Source organism: Denticeps clupeoides, chromosome 11 (genome assembly GCF_900700375.1).
Source record: "Denticeps clupeoides chromosome 11, fDenClu1.1, whole genome shotgun sequence".
Taxonomy (NCBI): domain Eukaryota; kingdom Metazoa; phylum Chordata; class Actinopteri; order Clupeiformes; family Denticipitidae; genus Denticeps; species Denticeps clupeoides.
Genome location: NC_041717.1, coordinates 11,567,167 through 11,581,512, shown reverse-complemented (window position 1 = coordinate 11,581,512; position 14,346 = coordinate 11,567,167). Strand labels below are relative to the sequence as shown.

General features: G+C 42.4%; 2 protein-coding genes across 4 annotated transcripts in view; one reads left to right on the top strand and one right to left on the bottom strand.

Moving 5' to 3' along the window:
* Positions 1-82: 82 nt before the first annotated feature.
* gatd3l (glutamine amidotransferase class 1 domain containing 3, like) lies at positions 83-2,394 on the top strand. The gene is made up of 7 exons (XM_028996339.1): positions 83-202; positions 277-329; positions 418-531; positions 714-845; positions 1,523-1,615; positions 1,842-2,007; positions 2,121-2,394. The coding sequence occupies exons 1-7, from the start codon at positions 83-85 to the stop codon at positions 2,253-2,255; spliced, it is 813 nt and encodes a 270-aa protein (XP_028852172.1). The 3' UTR covers positions 2,256-2,394.
* A 1,913-nt stretch (positions 2,395-4,307) lies between these two features.
* Positions 4,308-14,346, bottom strand: part of igsf9b (immunoglobulin superfamily, member 9b) — a 34,594-nt gene continuing 24,555 nt past the window's right edge. For 2 of the 3 annotated variants that reach the window (XM_028996733.1, XM_028996732.1), the window contains 16 exons: positions 13,969-14,110; positions 13,443-13,588; positions 13,207-13,349; positions 12,945-13,085; positions 12,737-12,853; positions 12,347-12,497; positions 12,144-12,255; positions 11,819-11,994; positions 11,488-11,723; positions 11,183-11,267; positions 10,797-10,967; positions 10,384-10,420; positions 6,666-10,127; positions 6,370-6,545; positions 6,021-6,235; positions 4,308-5,880 (listed from right to left, as the gene is read on the bottom strand). In XM_028996733.1, coding sequence (XP_028852566.1) covers positions 6,033-6,235; positions 6,370-6,545; positions 6,666-10,127; positions 10,384-10,420; positions 10,797-10,967; positions 11,183-11,267; positions 11,488-11,723; positions 11,819-11,994; positions 12,144-12,255; positions 12,347-12,497; positions 12,737-12,853; positions 12,945-13,085; positions 13,207-13,349; positions 13,443-13,588; positions 13,969-14,110 — 5,498 coding nt within the window. In that variant the 3' untranslated portion in view covers positions 4,308-5,880; positions 6,021-6,032. The remainder of the gene's footprint in view (positions 5,881-6,020; positions 6,236-6,369; positions 6,546-6,665; positions 10,128-10,383; positions 10,421-10,796; positions 10,968-11,182; positions 11,268-11,487; positions 11,724-11,818; positions 11,995-12,143; positions 12,256-12,346; positions 12,498-12,736; positions 12,854-12,944; positions 13,086-13,206; positions 13,350-13,442; positions 13,589-13,968; positions 14,111-14,346) is intronic. The other variant, XM_028996734.1, reaches the window with a different exon arrangement.

The following is a 14,346-nucleotide window of genomic DNA, read 5'->3' as shown; positions in this document are numbered from 1 at the left end:
TAGCCAAAGTCTGTTCTGACTTTGTTGGGTTAACCATCCTTCCACTCTTTTTGCTTGTGCTGTCTACACCTGGGATCTAACCATGCTGGCATCAAAGGCTTTGCTCTCCAAGCAGGCTGCATCTGTCCTCCTGCGCCAGCCTGCATGCCTGGTTCACCATGGTGGAGACTGGGGGAACTGGGGAAACACCAACATTGCTGTGGTAAGTTTTGTGATAAAAAAAAAAATGAAATAAACCACATTGCATGGTCATTTTGGATGTCATTTTTCCTGTAGGTGTTCTCAGGCTGTGGTTGGTGGGATGGAACTGATGTTCATGAGGGTGCCTAGTGAGTAATCTGGAGATAAGAAATGTTCACGTATATTTAAAAAAGGTGAAAACTGTTGTAATTATATTTCAACTTTTGCCTGACTTAGCACCATGTATCACCTGAGTCGTAATGGAGCACGCTTTCAGATGTTTGCTCCCAACCAGCAGCAGATGCATGTGTTTGACCATATGAAAAAACAGCCAGCCTCTGGAGAGAATAGGCAAGTTATGTTCAATACGCAAGGTTGTTTTTACAAATACATCAACATAATAATAATAATGATTATAATAATAAGCTGTTTGATACATTCTTAAATGCTAATTTAATAACTGTGTGCTGATGCTAGAGATTGATCCATGAATCACTATTTGATTGGCCTATGGGTTTTTGTTTGCTTTGAAGGAACATGATGATGGAGTCTGCACGCTTCAGCCATGGACAGGGGATGATGCAGATGCAGGACCTCTCCAGGCTGGATGTCAACAGCTTTGATGCAGTCATCTTCCCTGGAGGACATGGCATCATAAAGAACCTGTAAGAGACAAAGTAAAAAAATAGGTGAACTGGGTGGCTAGAAATGCAGCAGGACCTCCTTTGTCCTTACATTTACATTTACATTTACAGCATTTATCAGATGCTCTTATCCAGAGCGACTTACAATCAGTAGTTACAGGGACAGTCCCCCCCCCTGGAGCAACTTAGGGTTAAGTGTCTTGCTCAGGGACACAATGGTAGTAAGTAGGATTCAAACCTGGGCTAGGCTAGGCTACTACCACCCTGATTTATCCTGATGAATTAAGTATCGCTTCACTAAATGAAGGTTTCAGTTGAGACGGACAAGATCGTCTTTTTTCCTGCTGTGAATGCAACCGTGTATCCATCTCTATTCCTGGGTAGATAAGCCTCTTAGAAGGTAAGAGTAAAGGAACTTGTGGAGGAAGCAAAGCTATGATTGCACTTGATACCAAAGACTTAATCAAATCTCAGTGGGAGATAACACATAAGTTGGACTGGCAACTTATGTGCCAGCCTCAGAAACAAGGAAAAGAAATCTTGGCCTCTGCATAAAACTTCAATATTAGTTCTGAGTTGTTAATTTGGACGTGTATAAAATGTACCATTTATCATGTTCTGCATGAGGAACAATAGGAATTGCTCATGGTAATCACCTGAGGTGAATCCTCTTACTGAACGGAGGCTTTTGTCTACAGGTCCAGCTTCAACAAGGATGGGAAGGACTGCAAGCTCCACAATGATGTGGAAAGGGTGCTTAAGGAGTTCCACAAATCCCGGAAGCCTATTGGGTATGTACTGAATGCAATATTGGATAATGGTTAATTATTTTATTTATTTAAAAGATTCTAATACCACATAGGCCATACTGCATATAACTTATGTTCAATTGAATATTGAGTTCAATTGAATTCAAGTGATAAGCTATTTAAAACACATGCTAGGCTGTATGGGAAACATCTCTGAAGATAGCAATGGACTGCTCTTTTTAATTTTCTTTTCATTATTACTTTCCAGCCTTTCCAGCATGGCTCCCATCTTGGCCTGCCGTGTCCTGCCCAACTTGGAGGTCACCATGGGATATGAGCGGGACGAGAGCAGCCGCTGGGGTAACTGGCCAAACACCAACATGGTCCAGGCTCTCAAGAGCATGGGTGCCCGCCACAACAATCGCGAGGCCTACATATCCTTACTTCCATTTATCTATTTGTTTGTCATTCTAACCATTAAAAATGTACAAATTAAAAATGTACAAATGTAAATTATATATGAATGTTCCTTAACAGTTTGTTTCACGAAGCCTATGTGGATGAGAAGAACAAAGTGGTGAGCACTCCAACCTTCATGTGGGAGACAGACTATCACTACCACTATATCTTTGATGGCATTGGGAACATGGTCAAGCATGTCATGCGTATGACAGCCAAGTAAACGAGTACTAAGGGGATGAAATTTGACAGAATAAGACAGAAGGCTCTAGAAAGTTGAAACAGTAGACTGATCTACAGTATGACCCTCCAAAGAATTTCGTGGGCTTACAGACAGTAATAAAATGATCTCTAAATGCAAATTTGAAAGTGTTGTGTTTTATGTATAATTGTTTTTGCCAGCCTGTCTTTATTTTTAGTTTAGTGTTTGTGTCACACTATTTTAGCTTTTATTAGTCTTTGTCACGTCCATACTCATTTTAATCCAGTCAAGTTTCGGTTGACCTAAAGTCTGAGCTTTAAGTCTTAATTAGAATAATCCATGACTATTTTAGTCTAGTTTTAGTCAACAAAAACTGATGACAACTTAGTCTAGTTTAAGTCAATGAAGACTCAAGAATACTCTTCATCCATTCCAGTGGTTGCATTTCTACCCATGGTTTTCGACCACAGTCTGTTTCCTTTTCCACTTCATTGTAAAGAATATGTCGAAAGGGTGCTTTGTCTTTTTCTCCCAGCCATCTGCTAACCCACCACCATATATATATGAATAGTGTTAGGAAGGTTACTTTTAAAATGTATTCCACTACAGATTACAGAATACATGCCCCAAAAATATAGTTTGTAACATATTTCGTTAAGTTACTCAATGTGAGTAACGTATTCTGAATACTTTGGATTACTTAATATATTGTCATGCTTTTTACAAATACATGAATGTAGAAATCCCAGATAATAAAAAAGCCCTGTTTTTCCTTAACCATTTCTTTATTTATAAAGCTGAAAAGTGGAAGAGTATTAGACATAAAATATGCCATTTAAAAGTATTTACTGTTATGGTCATCACTTAGTTAAAATAAAAAGTAGCCTTGCACATGGAAAAAAACAGCATTTTCAATTACCCTCTTCCTGATTAGGACAAAAAAGGTCATATATAAAACATTTCTCAAAAATTAAAAATATACTTTTTTGGCATTTACTGTCAATATCATTCTTCCACAAATAATTTCAAAATACTAAAGATCCTTCAATACAATGACAAAATGCACTTTAAACCTTGCCACCAGATATCATTTTAAAGACAATATATGTTTTAATGCAACCCAGCAACATTACTTCATGGGCATTTAACAAAGGCATGCAACAAGAACAATCTAAGGTGTCAGTGCTGTACTGTTTGGTTGAAAAACTTAAATCCCCCCTCAAAATCCAATAATTGGCTAACAATTGCCATAAACATATAGGTGCTGCTTTTCTAATGCTTGCAAAAAAACAAACACCAAGTTTACAAAATAATGAGGTTACAAGCCTTATCAGTGAACAATACCAAGATATTTATTATAAAAATGCATGAATTACTTATTCCTCGCACTCATACTGAAGTTGGAGACATTTTACGGAAACGTTTGGCAGTATTACGCGCAGTATTACGCACACTAGTGCTTGCTCTGGAACGGGCAGATGGCTTTTGCGCACACCCTCAGCGCTCCACGTGGTGCTGCCCGCCCGGGTTGTCCTGGTGGCAGCGAGTGCACTCCTGTCCTGGGGCAGCGCGGATCAGACTGCCATGTAATCCATTTATTTCAACAAAGTAACTGTATTCTGATTATCACTGATATAAACGGTAACTGTAACGAAACGGTTACTCATATTTTGTATTCTAAATACGTAATGCCGGTACATGTATTCTGTTACTCCCCAACACTGTATGTAATCTGTGCAATTGAATGGAGACACAAGAAGACAGAAAAATTGCATAATAGCGCAAGGAGAGAAAATAACGCCTCGACATATTTGTAGTTTTTATCTTGTAAACCACGTTTAGTCTTGCTTTAATTCATTGATAATATTACATTATATACTTAATTATAGTTATGCTCACATGACCAGAATTTATGTCTTGTCTTGTTTCTGTCATATCATAAAGGTTCGTTGACAACATCTAGTCTGATATTATGAAATGTATTAAAAAGTCATGTTTTATGATCAAACATCAAAGTAATAAGCTTTGATTAGTGTGTAAATTACTTGAAATATTCACACCAATCTCATAAAAAACATTGAACAAGCACACAGCAAGTTTAATCAGTGTATTTAACACAAACATATAAAAATATTACTGTGACAGACAGATAAAATTTCTTCAATTTGTTGTAAAAAAAGAATTGTTCACAAAAATGTACAGCATCTTACAGCGTTTTTGTCTTCTTTCACGTTATAAAGTCTCTTATTGTAAACAAAAAAGTATATAAAGTCCTGAAACACAGGTCTTGACCAAATGCAAGATTCCATACTTAAACATTTGAACAAGTAATTATATCAACGTAACACCATAGCGCATGCTTACAGACATAGGTCTCAGGATGACATGAATTAATGTAAACTTTGTGGCTCAATGCTGATATGTCTATAATAGTTAAACTGTTCCTTTTAAGAAATGTAAAATGTTTGCAATCACTTAAGAATAAAAATCTGTTGGGTAAAAAAAAAAATCTATAGTAAAACATAAGTTTATTAGTGCTGGTTCAGTTTTCCAAAACCAGACACTGCAAAGTACAAGATATACATTTTTTTTAAGTGTATGGCATTAAAATAATCAAATGTGATCCCTTTTCAATGTTGTCTAATTTCAGCCTTTTAGCGTTTGCTGATTATCCAGTGGTTTTACGTATACACCAAAGATCAAACTATTTTTTTTCCCGAACTCGTCTCCAAAGGTTACAGACAGTGTATTTTGCATAACGTTTTAAATTGAATTACAGTTAAGTTTGTAAAATCGTTTAAGGTGAAATGTATGAATTAAATATGGTGGAATGTTTCTACAGTTGTAATAAACAACAGCAGCAGTTCAGCAATATTCAGAATTATTTGTTTGCTCCCCCCAGCATAAAAACCATGGAAATTTTATAGTGACACGCATTTCATTCTCTCTGTAAAACAACTACATTTGTTTTTTACAAAACAGTGCATCACTCAGACCTTTTTGCCCTTGAGGGCTATGTTAACATAAACCATTTAACAATTATACTGATCTAAAAAATACAAAATAAGGCAGTTTTTTGCACAAAAAACATTTCCCAGGAAAAAAAAATGGGTAAAATACTCTATAAACGCTATATACATTATCTTCAAAATACTTACATTTTAAAGAACATACATGTTACAGTCATTAGTACAATTTTTCCTCCCATTTCCCTGTACTGCATTTTGAGGTTGTTAGCTGTCCGAAACAGAATGGCTTTCAATGAGCAAGCTAACAGGCTTCTTGGCCTATACCTATACCATGTTTAAAGCTTGTTTTGTGTGTTATGTCCATAAAACTTTTACATGAGGAAATTCTCAGAATTAAGTTTTTCTTTAACCCACTGAAGCCCAGACATCACAAGGGCATGTTCTACTGTCAAGCCTTTGAACATATCAGATTGTCGAAACACACCAAAAAGACTTTTTGAATTAATCTGCTGAATTAATCAAATTTTGTTTGGTTTCAGGCTTACTGATATAGCGTCTGATGTAAAAAAGGTGATACCATTAACTCAAAAAAGCTTTATCGTCTGTATCAGAGTAACCTCGACCTCCACAGACTGTCAATCTTCATTCAAACCCTGTTTTACTCCCTTTTTCACTCCCTGAAAAGAAGAGAAACAAATAATAACATGCTATTAAAAAAGGAATGGATTACAACATTTACATTCCTATACATCTTTAACACAAAAGAGGTAAAGGAAGGAGTTTGGATAACAGAAGGTATCACAGGGAGGGAACCAACCAAGATCGGGTATCAGAGCAGGGCTGAGTTGGAGTCAGATTCGGGGTCTGAGATGGGCAGGCAATGGTCTTTAGAAGAGGAGGACTCCAATTTTTTCCGGTATTCCTGGTACTCCTGACGCAGAGCATTAAAGCGAGCCTCACTGAGGGAGCGACTGTACTGTGGCCGCTGCAGATTGTAGAACATGGGTGGTGGACTAATGGAGCTATATAGGCCTGGGCAGATAAGAGAGGACCAGAGTAGGATAGGTGGCAAGGCACAGCAAAGCAGGGCAAGGAGAGGAAACCAGGGGGTCAGTGGATTGAATTTAAATAATACAGATAAAATTACTTTTGTGATGTTGCCATACCTTTATATTGTAGCTCCCGGAGGCCAGTAGTGGAGCTGGGGCGGTCCCTCTGGATCTCCCTGCCCCGCCCAATGCCTGCTCGAGGCTGCTCCAATTTCATGGCCTCCAGGATTTCAGGATCCACTGGCTGATCGGTTGCATCCCACTCATAACTCTCGTCTACAGACGTGTTCCTTCTAGCACACACATGCACACACAAAAAAACACATTTGCAGAAGACCAGTGGCAATGAATGAAAATTGAGGTTAAAAATTATGGAGGCATTGTCAGTCCTTCTGAAGTTGCCGTGGTTTCACCTTTTTCCCCTCTTTTCCAGATGATCCATCTCCATTCTATGCCTTTCACTCTCCTCTGTGGTCTCAGGAGAACTGAGCAGTGTAGGGGTGATGGAGAGAGATTGGCGGAGGTGGCCATGCCCATAGGGTCCCACACTGCCCCTGCCACTGCTCTGGCTAGCATAGCTGGCCCTTCCACTCTCCCTAATCTCTGTCTCAGGCCGGCCACTCATTCTCAAGCCCCTCTCTGCCTCCCTCTGAATGTCAAACTCTCGGGGCAGGTAAGGCGAGGGATGGTAAGGGGATGGCCAGCTGTAGCCACGAGGAAGATAACCCCTCTGGGGACCTCTTCTATAGTCTAAAGGGCACGGGTGCTGTAATCTTACACCAGGTCTTGGAGGACAGAGAGGATGAGATGAATTAAGAGGCACATACTTGTGTTGCACAGACCTCAAAGTCTCCTGATAGGATATGGGACACTTAATGGAGTCTGGGAAAATGGTAGCCTGCCTTCGAGGGTCTGGCAAATGACGCTGCAAGGACACATCTGCACTGTGCCATGATTGGTGAATAATTTGGGGGTCAGGAATGAGGTAGGAAGGTCTTGTGTAGGTCCGCTCTGGATGGTGCGCTCTCTCAGAAATTCTACATCCAGGGGGTGGGTGTAGACCTGGCCCCTGCCAGCCAGAACCTGGCACAGAGAATGAAGTTGTAGGAGCTCGACCCAAACTGTAGGACTTAGTCCTAACATCTGGGCATGGAAATTCCTCTTGGGAACACCTCTCAGGTACAAACGTTTTTGGATTTCTGTAATGGTCCCATTTCTGTGAGCCCAGACTGATGGACTTCTTAAGAAATGGACGAGGCTGGCCAATGGCAGAAAGAGTTCTGCACGGTCCTACAGTGATCGATTTTTTCAAGAATGGCACCTGATGTATCCTTGAAACTATCTTATTTGTCCCATTTCCCTGGGCAAAGAGTCTTTGGGATTGCTCTGATGTAGGCTGTATATCCTCACATTGGTTAGGGCTTCTGGAAGCAACAGAGGCGATGTTTTTAGCTGCACACACAAGGGTTTGGGACAGATTTATGTCCACCAAATGTGGCTGCACATTTGGAGCTGAAGTCCTTTGGAAATTGAGAGGTCGAGCACACTCTGTAGATGCATCTGTAAGTCGCACATTTTGAGATCTTGGCTTTACATTTATGTCTAAAGTACCTAGTTTGTGACCAGAATCTGACTGCAAATGCCTTGACCCTGACACATCTGCTGCTGATTTATGATGCTCGACTGAAACACATGTGGTCTTACAGTCTAATAGTGCTCCACTGTGTTGGTCTACAACAGGGGGAGAACCTTCCTGTGTGCATGCCTCCCAGTGACGAGGGAGTACATCAGGCTCAGTTCGGAGCAGAGTGCCAGCCTCGTGCTCAGAACTTGGACATGCCATCTCAGAAGACTCAGCCTCTTCTGTAGGCTCATCCACACTCATCTCAATGAACCCTGGAAGGCTCAAATACTCCAATATGGCACTGGTTTGAAGGGGAGACATTCTGGATGGCTGCGGGGCCAGCTTGGCCCTGATGGACTCTGAAATTCTGGCACCAGAGAAACTGGACTGGTTGCTCTCTTCACCTTCATTTTCTAGTGGTAAAGGGGAAGCACAAGTCGTGCTGTCACTAAGAAGGCATTTGTCACTCTTTCTAGAGCGTGCCCGTATACCTTCTTTGTCCTGATCTGAGAACAGTAAAGAGCTGGTGTTCTGACTGACAGATTTTCTGTCATTAGGCTGGGTTCTCATTTTGGCTCCTGTTCTCTGATGTTCATATGGTAAGGTGGAGCAACCAGAAGGACTACGAATTGGCCTTTTCCCACCTTCCTCCTGTCCCCGCTCCCTTGTTGAAGAGGTCTGTGTTGGATTTGATAGCAAGGAGGGCACAGGACTTGTGGTTCTTTCCTGCTCAGGTTTAATCTGAAAGACACGTTCCGACACAGATCCAGCGAGGGATGGGCTACAAGCATGACTTAAGGCACCTCCCTGCTCCTCTCTTTCTTCCTCCCAGTATTCCTCTACAGGAGGTTCTCTGAGAAACTCTTCCATCTGCTGCTGTTCAGTGGCTCGACCAGGCAACATACTCCTGGCCCTGCTAAGATTAACAGAATTGTGAGATACATTGCCCGAGGCATGGGATATGATGGACAAAGAGGTGCACTGGGTGGCAGGTGAGCAGGAATATTCGGCTGCAGCCGAGTCCTCCACAGAGACCCTTCTTTGAGGTGAGGATGAATGTAAAACCCCAGGTGGGTTCTCCACTGAAAGGCTCTGTAGAGGCACCAGATTAGTAGGAGAACTAACAGGGCTAATGTCCCATTGGATGTAGGAGGGGGAAGATGGGGACAACACATCCATGGGGCTGCTGGTGTTGCCAAAGTAGCACCCTCTCCTGTAGTCAGACACCCGATGGGCTACACTGCTGGGCCGCTGGCTCTTCTGCCGCAAGGTAAAGTTCTGAAGCTTCCACACAGGCTCCTCTATCTCAGGGTTAGCCCAGTTTCTCTGAGGGCTAGCAGACTTGGGACGTCTCTCATCAGAAGGTTTAAATTGTCCCCTCCGGCTTGCTGTATAACTCTCCAGCTCCATTTCCATCTCCTCCCTCTCCTTGGCCAACCTCAGACAGTGGCTCAGACTGTCCTGTTCCACATGACTATCTAGATGAGACACCAGAGTGCTGGAGTTGGTTAGTTGACTCTCATTCTCCATGGGCTGGTAGGCTGTGTGGTGCAATCGCTCTCTCTTTCGGCTCAGGCTTGGGAAGATGTCCTCTGGGTGGCCCGGGACACGGTACTTTTTCAGAGAGTCTCTGGGATGTTTTTCACAACTGTCTGAGTAAAAGCTGACTCTTTCCAGCAATGCCTCAGAGGCCCCTTGTCCATCATCCGAGTGGAAGCACCCATGGCGTGAGAAGTTACGGGCCATGGTTTTAACCCGTCCGGGTGACTGGGTGAGTTTTTCTATGTTTGGCACATCCACTGTGAGTGGTGATTCTTTCTTTTCCTCCTTATCAGTCAAGGAACTAGATTTTGGAGACTCTCTGAAGGAGCCCGATTTGCTGCTTCCTCTGCCACTTCCTGTAACAGGTGACTGTGGGAACTCCTTCTTTAGGTTCTTCTTGATGTGGGATGGTGTGGAACTACCTGGATAGGGCTGGACAATGAAGCGCCCATCTGGTCCCCTGGAGATGGATTCTATGGCAGGTGTGGGAGAAGGAGATCCTCCAAGATGGCTTTCGAAGAGGGCATAACGTGGTGGAGGGGAGGAGCTCGAAAGGAGCTGCTTTCGTTGGTCCTGGTACTCGCTGCGGCTGCCCTTATCAAATGAAGAGCGGTCCGACTGTGAGCAGGACGAGCTGGGGAAGAAGGACAGTGGGGGGCATAGTTTGAGCTTCAGCACACTGTCGGGGCTGTCAGTAGGCGAGCAAGCTCTGTAGACAAGAGAGTCAGAAATCATTCACATCCTAAAACAACCCAACCCACTGTGGTTAACAATTACACTTAACATCAAGCACCCAGATCTAGCTTTTTATTTCATGTTCATTAAACTTTCAATCTAGCATTATGCAGAAGACATAAAAAGATGATGATGATAACAGAGAGATTGATTTTTGTTTCTGTACATGGCAGACAAAGAAGATGCTGATATTCAAAAACAATGAAGGAACAGAGCTGATGAGCACTTACTGTGGAGATGAACTCTTCTCAAACGCAGAGGGGATATCTGAAAAGTCGGGGGGATGCACAAGTCACATCACAACTCAAATAAGATGAGAATATGAGATCAGCACAAACAACAATCCATGCACGACAATGTAAACAACAGGTTGAATTACATGTTTTTAGATGTCTTTACCAGTTAGACTTTAATTTATTAAAGCAAAAAAAATTACTTTTGATATCTTATGCACCCAACTCCCGCAGACATTCAAACTTAATAATTTCAATAAGCCTTTTTAATTCTCATTTTTCTTGTCTGAGTTTACAAAACTAATTAGTAAAATTACATAGTAGTAAATTGCATGACTCTTTATGTCGCAAGCTTGTAAGCAGCAGTCATTTTGAGAAAATGCTGTTAAATGTTGAAATATTGACACTACCATCTCTCTTTTTCCTCCGTCTTTTCTCTCTCCTGTGGTTCATCACACATGCGGTCACTAAGGACAGGATGATGGCAACAAACAAGAAGCACACTCCACCAATGACACCAGCCAGGAGGGGCTCAGTGACAATTGGCATGAGGTTAGAGCGGACTGGGTACATGTCCATCCCTGCAATCAAATCAACATGGGATCAAATTTCCATCCAAATTTCCAACAGTAAACCAATAACACCGGAGCAATAAAATTAAATGCAAGCCTCAATATCTTGAGGTGTTGCAGGGCATTCTGTGGAATGTGATAGTAAGGTGCTCATTTAAAATGCAAGCCTCAATATCTTGAGGTGTTGCAGGGCATTCTGTGGAATGTGATAGTAAGGTGCTCACCTGACGTGGTGATATTGACCGACTCACTTGGCTCACCGACCATTTGGTCTCTGCGAGACATCATTCTAAGGTCATAGTTGGAATCCTATCAACAAAAACATAAAGTCTATTTTTCTGTGGTAAAAATACAGTGTACAAGAAGTATAATTATGTGAAGTAAAGTATCACTGATCTTTTAATTCTGCGAAACCTCAAACAGAAATAAGGTAAAGTTTAATTTAACGTTTTTTCACTCGTTAACATATGAGTATTATGTACAGGAACCTGTGGCAGTGCTGCTGAAATTACATGATTATTTGCACTACCTTCACTAGTCCTTGCACAATCATTTCACTTGTGTTGGTGCTGATTGAAGCATTAAGTGTCTCCCACTCTCCCTGAGCACGACGGGCCTGCAGAATGAAGCCTGTGATGGGCATGTCCACCTGAGGCCTGATCCACTGCAAAAGGATTCCTTCCATGGTCCGATTGGCTGACAGTGAGGTGGGAGGGGCCAATGCAATTATGGTCGGTGGCTGAGTGGGGGCATCTGTTGGTGGGGCTGGACAATTACAAAAAATTTTAAGAAATGACAGTACATCCAGTACATCCTAATGTGTATTTTCCGATTTAGTCAAGCAAATCTGTGGGACTGACCCAGAGTCATGACGGTGATGATCTCACTGAATGGGCCGGAGCCAAGTTTGTTCTGTGGCAGAACACTGAACTGGTAGCTGGTACCTGCCAGCAGGCCAGTCACTAGCAGGTGAGATTTAGACGTAGGAACAGGAAGAGAGGCCCACTCATGCTTTCCTCTGGCTGTGGGCTTTACCCTGCATTTTTAAGAAAAAAAAAAATGCATTTTGGAATTATAAGTAACAAAACATGCCTTCATATCATTTGGAGCTCACAGATACCAAAGACTTAGGATAGGATCAGTGTTTTAATTTAAAGGAGTGAGAGAAGTCATTTGGATTCTGACCAGACAGTAAACTTCTGTGTGTATCCACCATCAAACCCCGGCTCCCATGACACATTGGCCTGGTTCATCCCAGGCACTACTGACATTGATGAGACAGCGTGAGGACTGGTGCCTTAAAGAAATGGTCCATACAAGAGAGTATTTAGAGAATGATCTAAATAAGATGTAAAGTAAATAACTGCAGTAAATATTGTCTCACTTACCCAGCACTAAAACCAAAGTGCCTGTGCTGATAGTGGCGACGCGGTTAGAGGCTCGACACTCCCAGTCACCCTGATGGTCTTTGCCAAGGGGTTGCAGGAGCAGAGAACCATTGGAAGAAACAGTGTATGGAGAACGGGGGGAAGAACCCATCTGAAATACAGAAAAACAGATTTGGCCAGGATTTGTATGACCTACATGGTGACATATTTTGTTCCTTTGAAGGCGGGTACTGCAAGGGGGTTCTTCCTGGTTAGTTTGTCAAGGGTTATATAAATGTCAACATAGATGCTGTACTGTTGTAACTTGTAAGCTGTTTAAACTAGAAATGGCCAAGGTGCGGAACCTTCAAATACTGTGCTGTGTTGAGGGTGTGGCAGGGGTCTCCTCACCTTAATCCACGTGATATTGGGAGCAGGGTCACCATGAGCCTGGCAGGGAATCGCCAACTCACGGCCAACCTCCTGCAGGTACTCTGCACGAGGGGTCACGATGAATGCAGGGGGGTCCTATGGGCAAATTTTCCCAGGATTTGAGTAAATCAGCAAGCTCCTTTGTTTCTACAGCAACAGTGAGAAGGCATTCACTATAATGACTTACCTGCAGGATGACCTGAGTGGGCTCTGACTGACCCATGGTTCCATAGCTGTTGTAGGCAGTGCAAGCGTACATGCCCACAGCATCATCATTAGCTGCTGCTATGAAAACCGACCCCTCAGAGTTCACCATCCAGCCAGGATACTGGACAAGAAAGGAATGAGCAAGAACTAGATAAACTGACCATATTCACCAAACCCAGCAAACCTAGCTAGCATGCTACACTGTAACCTATTCATGCTAAATCTCCTGCCTGTTTACATACCTGGTCCAGATTCAGTAAGCCTCCATCTTTGGTCCAATTGACAAAAAGCATTGGGGGCTCGGCTTGCACCGGGCAGACAATGACTCCTCCCATTCCTGCTGGAAGATAGGTATGCCTGGGCATTCGCACCACCCGTGCAGGATCTAGAACCAAAAGGTTTTAAGACGATGCAAAAGCCCAGCAGAACATATCATACACTCAAGAGCACATATGGTTCAGTGCAGAAGCACGCTTACGTTTCACTTTGAGGAAGGCAGAGGCTGAGGGTGGTGTAAGCAGCCCATTAGTCGGAATGCATGTGTAGTTCCCAGAATCCTCTGGAATAAGTGCAGGGATAAGGAGGGTACCATCCACCAGGATCTTAACACGGGATTTCAGAGATCTGTAGGCAGCGTAGACAACAAACTAAGCCTGCCATCATTTACATTACTGATGAGTGAGTACACAAATCAGTACTGAATGTGGAAATATACATACATATATGATAATAATTAATTAATTACACTGACAGCTTTTTATTAGTAAGTGCATGAGAACGGCAAACATCTTGAAATGACAAATTACGTCCCACATCAATTACTGATGAAAGAATTAAGTGAAACAATGGTGCTACCTGGCAATGGCATTAAGACAGTTAAATTAAAAGCTAAAGCGCTGTTCAAAGCTCTGTAGGATTATCTACAACTGAGCCAATGGGCTCTTGTAATCAGTATTATGTAGTTTTTTTCAGTGAATTCATGACACAGAAGACTCAAGACTCACTCTAAGTGGAAAACATTAACTCCCTGTTTCCACCACTCGTATGTAAGGTTAGACGGGTAGGCCTTGGCCTGGCACTGCAGAACAGCATCCTGGGACATGTTCATGACTGTGTCCTCTGGAGGAATGATTATGACTGGTGGACCTGAATGGCAGAATGGTGACAAAAGAAACGTTATGACTGTCCTTGAATGTTGTGAACGTTGCATTACTTTCTTTTCACCTATAGGTGGCAATGTGTGCCTAGCATTCAACAGAGCAAAGGATAAAAACTCTGTCTCATTAATTCACAATTATGCCACAAGGTCAGATGTTATTCTAGGAGAATGAGAGCACCTTGTTAATCTGCTGACAGCCCCTCTAGTCTGTTAATGATTACAA